This window comes from Nymphalis io, chromosome 16, assembly GCF_905147045.1.
Source record: "Nymphalis io chromosome 16, ilAglIoxx1.1, whole genome shotgun sequence".
NCBI lineage: Eukaryota > Metazoa > Arthropoda > Insecta > Lepidoptera > Nymphalidae > Nymphalis > Nymphalis io.
In genome coordinates, this window is record NC_065903.1 from 6649726 (window position 1) to 6666582 (window position 16857).

Below are 16857 nucleotides of genomic sequence, written 5' to 3' on the forward strand. Positions count from 1 at the left end.
ATACGCATAATTGCGCATTTAAATGTATATTTAGACTGAACCTAAGTAAAAATGGCAAAATATAACTACTACTATATGGTATGTACTACCATACTGCTGTATGGTATGGTATGGTACTAGTTGGTTCTTCTCGGTGGAATCTACGTTACAAAACCAATGGGTTTTTGAGTTTACTTGAATAAAGATTTTGATTGTATTTATGTTATAATCATTATTATTTTAAATTAAATTTTGCATAAAATTGTAGTAGATTGATGGTTAATTGAAAAAATAAGCCATTGAAATAAACAGCTTGTTTATTTAATACAACAATAAATTATATTAAACAATGATCTATATTAAATTGGTATTTTTTTGTTTGTGGTTGTTATTAATTATATGTTTACTTTTGACTTTCTACTAATTATGATTATAACAAGCTTTATAGCTCATCAACATATGGGACGAGGGTTAGATTTCCAGCTGCACCCATAGATATCTTGTTCTTTGCTGCATTTGAAAGAGCCTGAAACATTTTTTTTTTTAATTTTAATTGTGGCTTCAATAACACATAACCAACAATAATTATATTTTTTGTGACAAGTCAATCAATCATATTTTGAAGATTTCAGAATTTTATATTCATTTTTAATCAGTTATTAATAACTTGTGCTATTAATATATAATTTCTACAAGTTTTTTAGTTAGTATTACAAATGATTATTATATCTCTCACTACCTGAGAAATATCGCTGTTGGATAGATTATCGATATCTGCCACAATCTCAGCTGGTGATTTTGCAACACCAGTGTATAAGCCTTGAGAGGCAATAGATTCGGCGAGAGTAGTTCCTGCTTCTGCTTCTGTTAATACTTGCAGTTTGAGCTGGTTTTTACCAGCCTTGACAGCATCAGCACTCAAGTTAGGGTTCTTTAAGACTTTACCAGCTGCTTTCACGGCCTTTAAATAATAAATAATTATCAAGAAAGATAAAAACTACTACAAAAATATTCGAAAAAAATATGTTATAAATTTCAGGAAAAATATAAATGTATCAAAGTCTTTGTGATTCCGACTTATTCTGTGAGTTTTCTTCATTATTTTAGAATAATATTTTATACTTACAGCCGTAGCTTCGTCCTTCGGGACAGAGAGCACCAATCCAAACAGACCATTGTCAGAGTATGAAACATTAAAACCAGCAGCAGCAAATGGTCCAATATTGCCAATAGCCTTAGCAAGAGGTGTGTTATCAGCTCCCCATTTGGTAACAGGACCATTGCCAAGTGCTTTAAAAACACCAATCTTATTAAAAAAAATAGATGCATATGCAAACATATTAATACAAAAGTATATTTTAAAAGTTCAAAATTTTAAATCTGTTTTTAATATCTAACATAGAGTAAGTAAGTTTATATAAATAAATACCTTTAGCAGCAACTGCTAGTGCAAGGCTCTGTGGTGAGCCAGCAGGGGCACCTTGTACAGCCAAAGCTACATGTGCTAAATCACCACCCATTTCTTTTCTATAAAAAAATAAAATAAAATGACGTGATAAAAACTCAGAACTTATTGATAGGTATATTTGTACTTTATGCCTAATAAGCATATCATGTTTAAAAATGTTAATATACCTTAATTCTCCACCATGATATGTGGAGGGATTGTTCTGTGCCTCATTGGCAGTTGGCAGTTGAAGTGCTTGAGCAACCAGAGTAGCATTTTCCTGAAAATATATAAAAAAAAATACTGCTAATTTTGTATTTTCTGCTATAATTATAAATAAAAGCTTTTTTATGTTATAATTTTTAATATCTTTACTGAAGATTATGAACTTTACAGAAGTTATGAATTTAAGGCATAATATTTATTTAACTTTTATGATACATGACTTACATATTTATTTTATTATGATAAAATATTTTCCATTTAAGTTTATTTATAACTAAAAACTAATCAGTTTTTATTGAAAAATATGCATCAATAAATCTTACATATTAGATAAATTCGCTTTTTTTAATTATGTTGCATTTATATTTATTATTTGCATTAAATGCATCCATACAAATTACAAGATTTTAGTTTAAATTTCAATATTATTCTACCAAAAAGAAATAGTTGGAGAGCATTGACAGCCTTAGGTAGTTGATTGACTTAAGTAGTAAATACTAAGAAAGTATTGATACATTTTCTTACTAATTTGGTAGTGACTCAATTATACTAATGTTTACCTGGCTATTTCCAATAACAGTGACAGCACAACGACCCGGTGTTAAGGTGCTTGCTGCAAAATGTTGCAGGGACTCCGAGCTGATGTTACCAATCTTTTTTGGAGCGATGAAGAGAGAATTACCAAGCCCACGGCGATATGCAGCTTTGTGTAACAAATCAACTGCACGAACCTATCAATAAGATAATTTTAACACACTTGCATATAAATAAAATAAGCTAGCTACTTCATGCAAGTTTACTTGTGTTAAATGGTATTCCACCTGCATGGGTAATGTTATACAGTTTTTACCTTTCTCAATTAATATGTCATAGTCTAATGTTTGAAAAAAAAATCAACTTTGTATTAGTTTACAAATGGCCAGCGCCATTGAAGTGGCTAGTGACAATATAAAACTCCTGGCCTATGATAAAACATATGGCCATCAAAACTATAAAAGCATTCTAAAATATTTTCTATATACAAAGTTCATTATGATAAAATAGAAGACTATAAATAATCATAATAGTATTATTAAAAACATTTTCCTCTTTAATATAAATAATATTTATGCTTTATGTAATTAGTTTTATATTGTACTTATTACAGTAGTAAAATTGTCATTATTACTACATCTTATGCTATGCGCGATTCTAATATGAGAGGTAAAATAACATAATCAGTAAAATACCTGAGGAGGTAAAGTTGCAAGGTCATACTGAAGACGGGGAATATTGTCGCTCAGTTCCCATGGTCTGAACTCTTGGTTTGATACAATATTGTTCAAATACTCCAAAGCCTGCTGTAGGTTGTTCTGAGTTGCCTGATAAAAAATTAAAACAAAACAATATATTAATAAATTTTACCAAAATTTGTGCACTAAAATTGTAATCAATCTGATATAAGTACATTAAAATAAAATGGATAAGTGCAATAACTTACTTCAACTGTGTAGTAAATGAACTCACGATCACCAGATGCACTAAATGATGCACCAATTTGTGCAAGTTTTCGGGAAATTATGAAAGCAGATGCATTCTTAGTGGTGAGACCAGCTGCAGAACGGAGTAAGTGAGCTACACCCAACTCTGCCTGTGGCTCATACCGAGAGCCAGCTCTGTAGGATAAACCATAATAGAATAGCATTTTTAAAATGAAAAACCTTTAATAAAAAGTTACTGCAATAACCATTTTTTAAAAGGTTGACATAATGTAGCAGTTGACAAGTATTTATATTCTTTACTATAACTTACTTGAAGGCTATAGTGACTCGAGCTACAGGAGAACCATTATCTAAAGCGGCGACAAATGTTTTATTGGGCAAAACACTGGACTGGATCCTTGCATCCCTCTTAAGGGCTGGAGCCACTTGGGCGTAACCCCTGGTCTAGAATATAAGCATATTTACTGTATTATAATTACAATTAAAATAAAAGTCATTTGTTTAACACGATCGTCCTATCATATGGTTTTACATAACAGGGTTTTGACATATAGTAAATTTATTTTGATTAAGCAGCAAGAAATAAAAATTGTAGTATAATTACCGTTACATGGCGAATAATCGGTGTCGCAAGTGTTTTTGACGACATTTTAAAGATAATTTTTACAAATTAAATATATTCTCCACAAAATCCAGCAGACTATTAGGACTTCACCTACTTGTCGCAAAATCGATTATTGAAGCAAGCAACACTTCAATATGACTAACAGATTAAAATTTAAATGAACATGATGTTAAATTGAGAAACTATTTTCATGATCAGTTTTTAAGAATGAATGTTTTAAAAAAGTAACAATAATACGATTTTACTACTATTTTAAATTATCTTTTAATATATAAAAAAAATATTTATTCTTAATCTTCAGTCTCATTCTTATAGACAATCTTCATTTGTATAGTCTTTTCCCTTAAACAATATTCAATAATTATGCAAATATGTATGTACAAATAAAAACATTAAGGACTTAACCAATTATTACGTAAAAAATTTTTTTCAACTGAAATATAACTAAAACTGAGTTCTCAATTTGTGCTTAGGGCAAGCAAATAACTCTACACTTCATTCCCTCCATTCTCGTACTTTTGGACATTCTGTAGAATAATTTTACTTATGTTTAAAGCTTGTTATTATAATTTTATTAAAAGCCACTGAACAATAATTGTGTAGCATTAGTTTTTCTTTTGTTGCAATAAAAAATAAGATAATAAAAAAAAATAGAGTTATTTGATGTTTATTAAATATGTACTTAAAAATAAATCAATTATATAATATGTGTAACAAGAAGCGTTATAAAACATAATACATACTTGTAATACAAAAGATTTTAAATATACCTACATACAGGATACAATTACAAGTTATGTATACTTATATATACGTAATATATAAGTTATGGAATTTAAAGGAAGTTCAGTTTGCTTACTTACTTTTTCCAGTAATTTTAATTAGGAAATTGAAAATGATTTGGCCGTGAAAACGTCTTGCTTAACATTAAAATAATATAAAAGCTTTTGAATTAGAACCTTTGCAATGCTCAAATAAAAAAAAAGTCAAGTGTCAACTAACTACATCGTTATTTGACATAAGAATAATATGCCATAAATATCGCTAGGCGCCAATTTTGCATACATTTTGTTTCATATTATTTTATTAATATTTCATGATTTTGGTGTTTATATCTTGTCATGCATATAATTTAGTCTCTTTAAGACGTTTCGATGAATATTTTTGTGTACAGTATATATATACAACTGAATGTTTAGTTTCTATTTAGAAGTATGCAAGGTTTGTACACATGTAATGAATTCTATCTAACTTATTTTATGCTATATGCTACACGACTATTTGAATAAAGAGTTTTACAATAAATTTTGTGTATATATTGCAGGATAGTAATGTCTGATTTGTCAGAAGCAACACGATCTGCTGATGATTTTAAGAATACAACACGATGTTCCAATGTACATATTAGTAACAACCAAAAGAATATTTTGAAATCAAAAGAAAACTTATTTAAACCAAAATGCAATAAAGCATTGAAAAAGAAATTAAAGAAATATAAATTGAGGCGAGATGGCAATGAAGACCAAGATGTGTTAGATGTTTCACAAATTTTAGTAAATTCATTAAGAATCAAGTCTCCTAATAATCCAGACAATATATATAATAAAAATAAAAATACAGAAGAAACAAAGCCTAATAACTATCTTTTTAAAATGGTTAGGAAAAGAAAAAATTTTTTACAAAAAGAAACTAACAATGTGAATATTTCACAAAATATTGATGTAGGTTCTGTTATATTTGACGAAGAGTCCCAAACTAGTAAACAAATGGATGCATTTAAGTTGCTTATGGATTCAAGGAATAAGAGTATTGGCAGTAATTCTCCAGGTAAAGAAAAAAGCAATGATGGAAGTATTGTACTTGAAATTGAAGAAAAAAAAGCAATAAAGGCTAAAAGAGTTTTGTCACTTCAGAAAATGGCAGAAGATAAAGGTGCTTTAAAAAAAAAAGAAATGGAAGAATTTAGAGAAATTTGTATAAAGCAGAAAATGTTGAAAAGAGCAGAATTATTTAAGGATATGTTAACTAAAAATGATTCTAAAAAGAACAAATCAGAGCAATCTGCACAATCTAATATTTTACACATCAAACCAAAAAAGGAAACTATAAAAAATGTTGCAACAAACAATAAGACAATTAAATTATGTGATATATTTAGTGACACAAATAGTATAGTTGATGAGAATAAACCACTAGAGAAAGTAGCCAGTGAAGACATTGAGTTCTTAAAAAAATTATCACCATCTATTAGAAAACAGGAAAACATGCTTTGTTATTTTAAAAAAGTTTCTAAAGATGCAGAATTAACTTCTGAGCAATCGGAAATAAATTATTCTGATAAAAATACAAAATCTATCATTAAAGTAAAATTAACACCTAAACGAAAGAAGAAAACAAAAGCATCAAAATCTGTTGACAATGATTTGTGCAGTATTACTAACAGTAAAAGTGCTCAAACAGAACATTTACCAATCTGTGACTCCAATAACTTAGATAGTGAGCAAACAGAAAATAATGAAAGAAGGAAACGAAAACGCAATAAAAAAAATGATGAAGTTAATTCACTCATAACTACAGAAACTATAAATAATAATGAGTCTGGTAATAATATTGACGGTAGACCAAAACGAAATACTAAAAAGCCTGTAAAGTACGCAGAAGATGTAAATTGTTTCAGCTCTGATGAGGAACTGCACATCTTTACACCAAAGAAAAAAAGAAATAGTGACATTAGTTCAAAATCCAAAGTTATAAAATATATTCATGATATAGATACAAAAACAAAAAATTTTGAAATGCCTGCAAATGATAAAGGTTATAAAATATCTTCAAAGTCTGGTAAATCAAAAGAATCAAATAATTACCTTAAAAATCAAAATAATAAACTAAAATCTGAAATGAAAACTGAATCAAAATCTACAAAAAACATTAATGGCAGTAAAAATTTAAGTAATATTAAGGTAAAAAATGATAAAAAAACATTAAAGTTGGCTCCAATATTTGTAACAAAACCACAACTTTCACCAGCTGCTATTGAAGCCAAACAGAGATTTCTAAAAAGTGGTGTTCCAGAGAAGTTAAAAAAAAGTACTGTACAACAAATAAACAATAGCACATTATTGGAATACTTCCATTCTGTTTCACATATTCAACAGAATGATTGTCATGTTAGCAATCTTCAAGGAAAGGATTGGTTCAAACAAACAAGTAACAAAATCGAAGAAACTAATGTAGCACACAATTATACATTCAAATCATTAATAACACCTGACTCAGCTGAAAGTCTGAATATTCCCATTCTAAAACATAAGCCAGAAAAAGTATTGAAATATATAAAGAGTGCATACCCCAAATTTCCTGTTTATCGCACATATCACAAGCTCAGAAGTAAGTGTAAAGGGGATTTTAAAGATTTTAATTATATAGATCTAGATAATAGTATAGAAATAATAGAAAATTGTACAGAGGTGAATAATGATAACCCAGAGAAACTTAATTGGTGTGATAAATATAAGCCTACAACATCCAAACAAATAATTGGTAATTTTGAGAGTGTCAAAGAATTAAAAAGATGGCTTGAGACATGGAGTGAAAAGTTAATAAAAGATAAGAGCAATGGCAGTGATGTTTCTGATATGTCTGATTTCTACTGTTCTGATATGGATAGTAAAGATGCAATGAGAACCACAAATAACGTCCTTATAGTCGCAGGAAAATCAGGATCTGGAAAAACTAGTAGTGTTTATGCTGTAGCTGCAGAATTAGCTATAAAGGTCATAGAAGTAAATGCAAGTAGTAAGAGAAATGGTAAAATAATGTTACAAGATCTCCAAGAAGCTACACAGTCTCATAAAGTGAATAGGGCTAAGAGTGGTACAGAAAGCTCCCAAAAATCATCATCACAAGAGGTACCAACAATATTGAGTATCAAAAAACGTGGTAGGCCTAAACGAGTACTAGAAGATATTAATGCAAAAAAGAATACTTCAGTACCAACATGTGAGACCTCAACACAGGTACCTTCAAGTCAGGAATGTGTCCGAACAGCCATGTCTCTTATTTTAATAGATGATGCCGACATTGTTTTTGATCAAGATGATGGATTTTGTTCAGCTATTTCTCAATTAATTCAATCTTCTAAAAGACCTGTCATTTTGGTGACATCATCTCCATCATGTCCACATTTACAGAGATTCTTACAAAATGGAAAAATAATTCATATGCGTCCATTATTGCCCAGAATGCTAGGAACCTGGTTGGATATTATGTGTTTAGCTGATGTAGGGAAATGTTTTATAGGACTCGGAGAAAAAATGTTAGATTATTTTAAGGGGGATATAAGAAAAACTATAAATTGCTTACAATTTTACATGAATTCATTTAAAAATACTAGCCAATCAGATGAATTTATTAATTTGCAAGTGACATGTAATATTGATGATGAAAACTCAAGCATGTCTTGGGCTGATACAGAGAGCATGGAGAGTCCATCCTCTAATGAATTTAAACCACTGTGTAATATTGACAAACAAACACAATTATTTTCATATTATTCCCCTAATGTCTTTGATGTTTGGATGGACTTAACCAGTTATTTTAGTTTTATTAAAAAAGAAGACGATATGAAGTTATGTTCTAAAAGTTTAAAGAAAAGTAGTGAAATACAATCAGTAGTAGACATTTTAGACACTTTATCCGCAATAGATTACATTGACAGCATTAGGCCTGACACTAGTTCCAATATAACTTCAACACCATGGCATCGTAGTGAAACTGCCAGTCTATTGGAAAGTGAAGACTTCAATGGTTACAATGAAACTCTTTATATTGGTGAAGAAATATCAAATGTACTCATGATGAGTACAATTTCTAAAGCTCAGAAAATATTTAAGACTGACCGCGTCCCTACTATGAGTTTTCACAGGTGAGATTTTTTTATACCTCCGAATTATAATTTCTAAATATTCTTTTCAACATATATAATTGATAATTTATTGAATAAATGCTAAAAATTGGTTCATGTACAAAAAATTAAACTTTAATTGTGAAACATTTTGTTGGTAAAAGACATGGAAATCCCACAGTATTATATATAGACTTATATTCATTATTTCAATATCCTTTCTAATAATAAGTATAATGATTTATGTATTAAAATAAAAATATAAAATTTAGAGGTAAAAATAATGAACTAAAGCTTAATATCAATAGTAAATATATTATGGAGCTTTACCCTTATTATATTATTTATTTGTTACCTTATATATTTATTTTAAAGTAAAGAGATCATTTATGGACATTTTATATTGTATCTCATCTGTTATCCTATATGCCTTGAAAATATTTATTTTCATATACCACATAAAAAAGAGAACCATAATTATTGTATTAATTATATATTATACAGATAATAATAATTAATACCAACTGATTTATGTATTTGATTTTATATCCCTACAATATCAATATTTTTATTAAAAAAATACAAATGGTTGATAAGTTATGTTTTTTTTTGTTCCAGGGAGAGAGATAGGATAGTGTCTCGACACATTACCTTATCTAGTTATTTGAATCCTTATGCAATATTAGATCGCAGAGCGACCGCTTTGGATTACTGGCCGGCTTGCAGAACAATATGTAGATTAGAAAAGAGCAAAACCGATATTAACGTGAAAAGAAACAATCGGTTTTGTCATTATCTAAAATCACTAAATATTCTCTGTAAAAATGATTTCTTTGATAATCTTGCTGAGAGTCTAACCTAACCATAGCCGTTTATTTTTTTAACTTAAGTACCAATTGTATACTTAACGTTTTTAATTTAAGCCTCTTGTGGATTCACTCCTGTTTAAAACTTTAAAAAAGTCTGACTTATATAAATGAGTAATCAGTTTGTTATTTATTTTTAAAATTAAATTTTTCATATTTTATCATATTCATTTTTATCTAGACTTATTGGTTTGTATAATTATTTAATGTGTTACATTATGATTTCGTCAGGTATGTTTTATAATTTTCTTTAATAAAGAAATGACAACTAATGTATGTTGCTTATTAAATAAAATTTGAAAGTTAAAATCATGTTACTTTGTGGAAGCATACCTAAGTAGTACACTTAAATTAATTTTATAATATTTTTGATACTTGTAAACTGATATGCTGCTAAACTTATGGTTCGGTAATGGTTATTATTACTTATTTAATAGTAATTACATTGATATATGAAAAATGTAATGTTTTAGTATTCAATAATTATGATTTTAGAAAATTGTTTTTATTAAAATCTTGTGGGTAATTAAATGTAGTTTTTGTCGTAAGCATTAAGGTCCAGAATGTAAGAATAATTTTAAATATAATAAAATATTGAACACCTTCCCAATTCCATAGTAGTTGATGTACCTATTACATTTTATTTATAGCCGAGATGGACCGATATAACGCTGTATATTTTTTATTAATTGTATGTAATTATTTATGTAATGCTAATAAAATCTACGTGGTTAATTTTATCTTACAAATGTTAGAAATACTTATTTATGCACTTCACTTAATATGTTTAACAATTACATATTTTAATATTGTATTTGATTTAATAAAAATATAATCGGTTTCAGAACGTCATTAGTATTGTTTGGTAAAAAAAAGTTAAAAATAGTTTTCCCGCGCATATATAAAAAAGGGGCACCAACCGATTGTCATCGAATTAATATATATTTTGTTTTAATTAAATTTAAATATCTCATAAGTTATTATATTAAAGATATTGAAATTGACAAATAATCAAATTTATTACTTCTACTAGTATATTTATTACATAAATATGCAGATAAATATGAGTTTTTCTGTTAAGTAATGCGTATTTTGTATAGTTAGTAAGCAATAAATTTCATAATTAGTTTAAGTCAGAATTGTTTATTGGAATATTCTCTTGCAATTAGTACAGGTATTTTTTATCAACTATAAAGTTTTGAGCAAAACTTTAAACAGATTGAATTGCGAATTTTATGTTCTGCCAAAAGTAATGATCTATCACGCCGTCGCCGTGCCAGAGCTTTTTTTTTAATGAATAAAAAATAATTTATGAATGAAATGCCAATATTTATTGATCTTTAGTGATAAAAAATCTTTAATTGTAACAAAAATAAATAATGTATTGGTTGCTAATTATTATTATTGCAACAGAAAACGATCGGTGGCTTAAAAATCTAACATTTTAAGTGTTGTTCCCATTCATAGGCCAGTTTAAGATAGATATCCATGCAAGCTTTTGCATCTTCCACAGAATCGTGTTTGTCTTCTTGCACATTTCTTCCTAAATATATTTTGGCTAGCTTCCAAAGAGCCACAGGTTGGCCGTTTCTCTGAAAAAAAAAAAACTCATTAAAAACAAAACTACATTAGCTTTTTCCGAGTAAATAACGCTTTCAGCGGCGTTTCGTTTGGCACAACAAGTAGATGCAATATTGCTTATAGAATTAGATTTATTAGATTTTAAGTTTTAATTTATTCGTATCATAAATTACAAGTAACGAGTAACCAGTTTTTTGTTAAATATAGGTGCATGCCATAACAGTCATCGATTCTTCTCTTACCTTATTAATGACTACAGAATTGCTTATTACACACTAAATTCCATTTTCTTCATAATGGGTCATTATGAAGACTATCATCTTATGGCTAGATATTAACAGACGAAACAAGATCTTAATGGTTACGTACACTGTTAGAGATTATACAAAACTATGTGTAAATAGAAAACACGAATAATTGACTACGACTGTATTAAGATTTCATGTATATTCTAATGAAACTAGTTATTTGGTACACACGGAATAGTTAACAGATAAGTCACACGTGGGCAGAGACTCTGATGAATGCCATATAACAGTGAAGTCGATAAACTGAGAAATAAATACTATTCTTACCATTAGACGATCGTATTTCGCCAAATCTCTTCGCCTGCTCTCCGGATGAGACAATCCCAAGACTTCGAGATCGAAATGCAATGAATGCCCAACTAAAATACATCCCTGTATAAGATTGGCCACTTTGTTTTTGACAAACGAAAAGTCTTTGCCATTCTCCAAATCACTCTTTTTGATGCCACATACAAAGGTCCTATAATCGTCGACTACTGAAGTGGGTCTAACATATTCGTCAAGAATAAGACTTCCATGCTGGTTCACAATTGATACACGAGCTAATATGCTTTTGTTATGACTTCCAACCATTTCGCAATCAATAGCAAGTACATTTGTACGCGACATTTTGTAGTTAAGATAATGATGATGTTAAGTTACTAATGTGTTAATTCAACTGCTGTTGTAATATTTATAGCTAGATAACGCTAGATTGTAATATTTATATGACTCGATTAACTCTGATAGATACATTTCAGGGATTCCTCAACCAGAGACAATATCACAACAATTATGAGCGTTTTATTTCATAGACAAATCAATTTCATCCAACAAGAAATAACAATTTAAATCTTTAATAACGTATGTGGGCTTGGTAATTTTAAATAAGGTTTTGAAGTTATTTCTATTTTGAAGCGTATATTTTACTTGTTTCATTTCTATTTTTATAATGAACATCAATTACATCATTTGTATTTTTAGGGAATCCTGGAGAAGTTCGTTCTGTGAAGAGAAGGATTTTAAGGGTGCCCGAACATAAGTCATCTTTTTATAATAATTCTTTTACAATTCAGGCTATTAAACTCTGAAACGACCTGCCTTTAAATATTCGGGAGGCCAAATCCATAGATATTTTTAAAAAACTTGTAAAAGATCAATTTTGTCTCAAATGCCTTATCACCAATAATTTATTTTATTTTAGTATTTTTTTTGTATAATTCATGTTTTTTTTCTTTTTTCTTTCTTGTTGTTTGAGGATTTATCGTTTTGTTCGATGTTGCTATATATAGTATGTACTTATATTATATACTTGTAATTTTGTATGTATTGTATGTAAAATATAATTTATTTATTGATATTTTATATTTACATTTATTTATGAGTTTGTTTTAATTATAGATTAATATTATTTTATTTATACCACCACCTACCTCATATCCTATCAGCTATTATTTACACCGTTGGTTGCTTTGAAGAGATCGCTATGTAGCGATAAGGTCGCCATAATTGTACTTTTATTTGGACTATTTTATTTAATAGTATAAAGTAAAGTATCAAGCTGACGCCATCTGTCGGCCGTTAGTAATATTATTAATGATACATATTTTAAAAATTAGGTTTATATCGTAGACAGAGAAACAAATAGAACAAGGGGCCGTGAAACCGCGATTGAAACAGAGTTAGTTTGTTAATGTGTGCGTATAATGTTGCCATAGTAAATAATTTTCAGAATTTCATTAAAACAAAATAAGTTTATTGAATTTTATTTTTTAATATCTATTATACTTTTTTTAATTAAAATATTTTTTTTTTGTTTTCCAACTACACCCAAAAGTGTTGCATTGTTTGTTTTTGTTTCCATTATCAATAGTACTTCAGCATCTTTATATCGTACTGAATTAGCATTCTCCTCAGAAGATGAAATCTAAAACACTCAATTAAATTATTACTAAAGAATGGTTGCCACATAGATTTTTATGTTAACCTCTTGAGTCGGAATGTAATAATATTATAAATTCATGTAGAATGTTAAATAATGTTGTGTTTAGGAAATTATAAAAAGGAGAACGAATAAATTAAAATAACATATTGACGTATAACGAAGCACTTTAGGTTATTATTGGACTCCATATTTATTTGTTTACATTGTCAACGAGTCGATATTTTTTATCGCAAATCGGGATATTTTTTTTAGCTGACGCTGGCAGCACTTACATGATAAATAATTATAGGTTATGAATGATAAAAACTGGAAAATCCTATTATCTTCAGGATTTTAATGCAATATAAGGTTCCGTCATGCTATGACATAAATAAACATCACTGAGAAATTATATTTAGGGACAAAATCGTCGTACTTATGTGTAAAAACATACGCCGGCAATTTTCTTCTTGCTATCACCTTAACATGAAATAATACGACACTGCACCATTGTATAACCTTCGATATGATATAAGGATTGTTTTTCGGCCTTTGCACCATTATTATTAGGATTAGAATCGTTTTCTAACACAAAAGTTTAAAAGCGAAAATTGAACAAAAAACACAATGAACGCATTAACTATCAAGTTTGTTTCGCTACCTAAGTAGCGAAAACACCAAAACTGGTTATGCGATAAGGGACAAAATATTTGATAATTATATCTCTGTCTAAACCATTTATAAGGTAATTTTCGTTCTCTTTCTTGTTTAAGTGAGAAGGAAATCGTCATTGCGTCTATTTGTTTCTCTGTCTACGGTTTATATTTTCTGACTGCTTAGTGCTTCGATAGAAGTTGATAAAAAGACGACGTAAGCGATGCAACATTTTTGATTCTTATTTTAACATTAATATTTTATGTCAAGACTTCGCCTGTGAATATATTGTAAAAAAAAATCTGTAAAAATGACAAACGCTTCTTTTTACATAAATTCAAATTACTAAATAGGTTTGGACTATCGAGGGTGCAATGAGACCGATATAAATTTGCTTAACATATTTTAATTATTAATTAATATTAACTGAGGACTACGTGTCAATTGTATACAATGTTAGTTACAAAAGTGATTTATAATTTTACAAAATTATAATAAAGCATTGGTATAGTTCGATCATATAATGGAAGAAAGCTTGTTGAGATGGCGATTTCCACAGTGCCACTGCGTTAGGTGTTAGGGTTGTGTGGTACAAATGGTTAAAACATAACATACTAGTAAACAAAATAGAAAGAAGTTTTAACCATACAGATAAAAAATACCTATTTAATTTTTTTTGACTTTAAATATTATTACTCAATTAAGAGTGCCGTGGAGTACCGGCTTAGAATAGTACTCCCCCAATCTCATCCCGTGGGTTTCGTAAGAGGCGACTGAGGGACGGGGAAAAGGGGGGATGGGCAGCAGCGTCCCCCCCCATAAATATCTTACCCCCCTACTATGCTCGCCAACACGCCTGCCCAGCGTGGCGAGTATGGGCAAACCCCCCCCTTAATGGCAGATGCGCCCAAAAAAAGGCCCCCAGTTACCGGCAAGCCCGCTAGGCCCAACCAAGGTAGCGGTCGCGGTATCGGCAGGGCAGGGGGTGCTAAGAATCACCGGTTCACGGCAGGCTACCGTATAAAACGACTGCACATGGCAACGTACAATGGACGCTCGATGAGGCTGGACCATCACCTCGCCGAATTAGAAGTAGAGTTAAGTCATATAAACTGGCATATACTGGGGTTATCTGAAGTCCGAAGACAGGGGGAGGACACGATAACTCTAGAGTCCGGTAACTTACTCTACTTCCGCGAAGGTGATAACCTCTCCCAGAGTGGTGTCGGTTTTCTAGTCAAAAAGGATCTCATTAGGAGCATTGTGGAAATCAGTAGTGTGTCGAACCGGGTAGCGTACCTTGTCCTAAAACTTTCCGACAGGTACTCCCTGAAGGTCGTACAGGTATATGCGCCAACTTCGACATACTCTGATGATGTGGTCGAAGCGATGTACGAGGACATCGCAAAGGCCCTCAACGACACCTCGAAGGCCCACTACAATGTTGTTATGGGAGATTTTAATGCTAAAGTGGGAGTACAAGATAGCGGTGAATCGAAAGTCGGACCTTACGGCTTGGGCTGCAGAAATCACAGGGGGCAAATGCTGGTAAACTTTCTCGAAGTGCAGGGGCTTTTTTTGTTGAATTCTTTCTTTCAAAAGAACCCTCAGAGGAGATGGACCTGGCGAAGCCCCGATCACGTGACAAGGAACGAGATAGACTTTATCATTTCGAATAAAAGGCACATATTTAGAGATGTTTCAGTGATCAACAGGTTTAATACCGGAAGTGATCACCGCTTGGTTCAAGGCACTCTAAATATCAATTTAAAAGCCGAAAGATCGAGAATGATGAGGTCTACTCTCCGACCTACCATGCTCCAAGCTGCTCAAGGCTCCGAAAAGTTCCAAATGGAACTTCAAAATCAATTCACCGCGTTGGAAACCATAAGCAGCATTGATGAGAGAACCGACACGCTGGTCAAAATACTGCAAAACACATCCCGCAAGTGTTTTCCGCCACAGAGAAGAGACAACGCACCAAAACTCTCTGCTGAGACACTCGAGCTCATGAGAAAACGACGAGAACTACTATGGCTTTTGTCAGATAAGGCCTTAAATCGAATAATAAAAACGCTGACGCGACGCGATCTCCGACGCTCCAATACCCGTGCCATCAAGGCTGCGATTGAGCAAAATCGGGGATCGAAAGTGTTCGCTCGCAAGTTTGGGAGGCCGCGTCTGACAAAATTTAAAACTGAAAATGGTGGGGTCGCTACCTCTAGGCCTGAGATTGTCGGAGAAGTAGAGAGGTTTTATGGGTAGTTGTTCTCTTCAAGATCGGATAAACCCGTGGGAATCAGTATTGATGACCAGCGCGCCCCTCTTATGCGCCATTACTCCGAGGAGCTCCCGGTCGTTGACCAAGGCGAGATTAGGGCGGCTCTAGAACAGCTTAAAAACAACAAAGCTCCGGGAGATGACGGAATCACAACAGAGTTGCTTAAGGCAGGCGGGACTCCGGTCCTGAAAGAGCTAGCAAGCCTCTTTAACTCCGTCATCCAACATGGCAAGACCCCGGAAACGTGGAGCGGGAGTGAGGTGGTACTGTTTTTCAAGAAAGGTGCTAAAACCCTCATGAAAAACTACAGACCAATCTCCCTCCTGAGTCACGTGTATAAGCTGTTCTCAAGAGTCGTCACGAACCGTCTCGCCAGACGACTTGACGAGTTCCAGCCCCCAGAGCAAGCCGGCTTTCGATCAGGCTACAGCACCGTGGACCACATCCATACTGTTCGGCAGATTGTGCAGAAGACCGAAGAGTACAATCAGCCGCTGTGTATGGCATTTGTGGACTACGAGAAAGCCTTCGACTTCATCGAAACCTGGGCAGTGCTCGACTCATTGCAGAGATGTCATATCGATTGGAGATATATCGAGGTACT

General features: G+C 31.4%; 3 protein-coding genes across 3 annotated transcripts; 1 reads left to right on the top strand and 2 right to left on the bottom strand.

The window, feature by feature from the left end:
- Window positions 1-278: 278 nt before the first annotated feature.
- On the bottom strand, window positions 279-3895 carry LOC126774554 (cytochrome b-c1 complex subunit 2, mitochondrial). Its single transcript, XM_050496124.1, has 10 exons — window positions 3737-3895; window positions 3443-3576; window positions 3132-3306; window positions 2881-3012; window positions 2212-2382; window positions 1615-1706; window positions 1409-1506; window positions 1106-1269; window positions 719-940; window positions 279-505 (listed from the first exon to the last, which is right to left on the bottom strand). The coding sequence occupies exons 1-10, from the start codon at window positions 3779-3781 to the stop codon at window positions 422-424; spliced, it is 1317 nt and encodes a 438-aa protein (XP_050352081.1). The 5' UTR covers window positions 3782-3895; the 3' UTR covers window positions 279-421.
- A 921-nt stretch (window positions 3896-4816) lies between these two features.
- LOC126774538 (enhanced level of genomic instability 1) lies at window positions 4817-9616 on the top strand. Its single transcript, XM_050496102.1, has 3 exons — window positions 4817-4978; window positions 5082-8681; window positions 9279-9616. Exons 2-3 carry the CDS (start codon window positions 5089-5091, stop codon window positions 9520-9522), a joined length of 3837 nt encoding a protein of 1278 aa, XP_050352059.1. The 5' UTR covers window positions 4817-4978; window positions 5082-5088; the 3' UTR covers window positions 9523-9616.
- A 1210-nt stretch (window positions 9617-10826) lies between these two features.
- LOC126774585 (RNA exonuclease 4-like) lies at window positions 10827-12080 on the bottom strand. The gene is made up of 2 exons (XM_050496158.1): window positions 11683-12080; window positions 10827-11118 (listed from the first exon to the last, which is right to left on the bottom strand). The coding sequence occupies exons 1-2, from the start codon at window positions 12022-12024 to the stop codon at window positions 10963-10965; spliced, it is 498 nt and encodes a 165-aa protein (XP_050352115.1). The 5' UTR covers window positions 12025-12080; the 3' UTR covers window positions 10827-10962.
- Between the last annotated feature and the right edge of the window lie 4777 nt (window positions 12081-16857).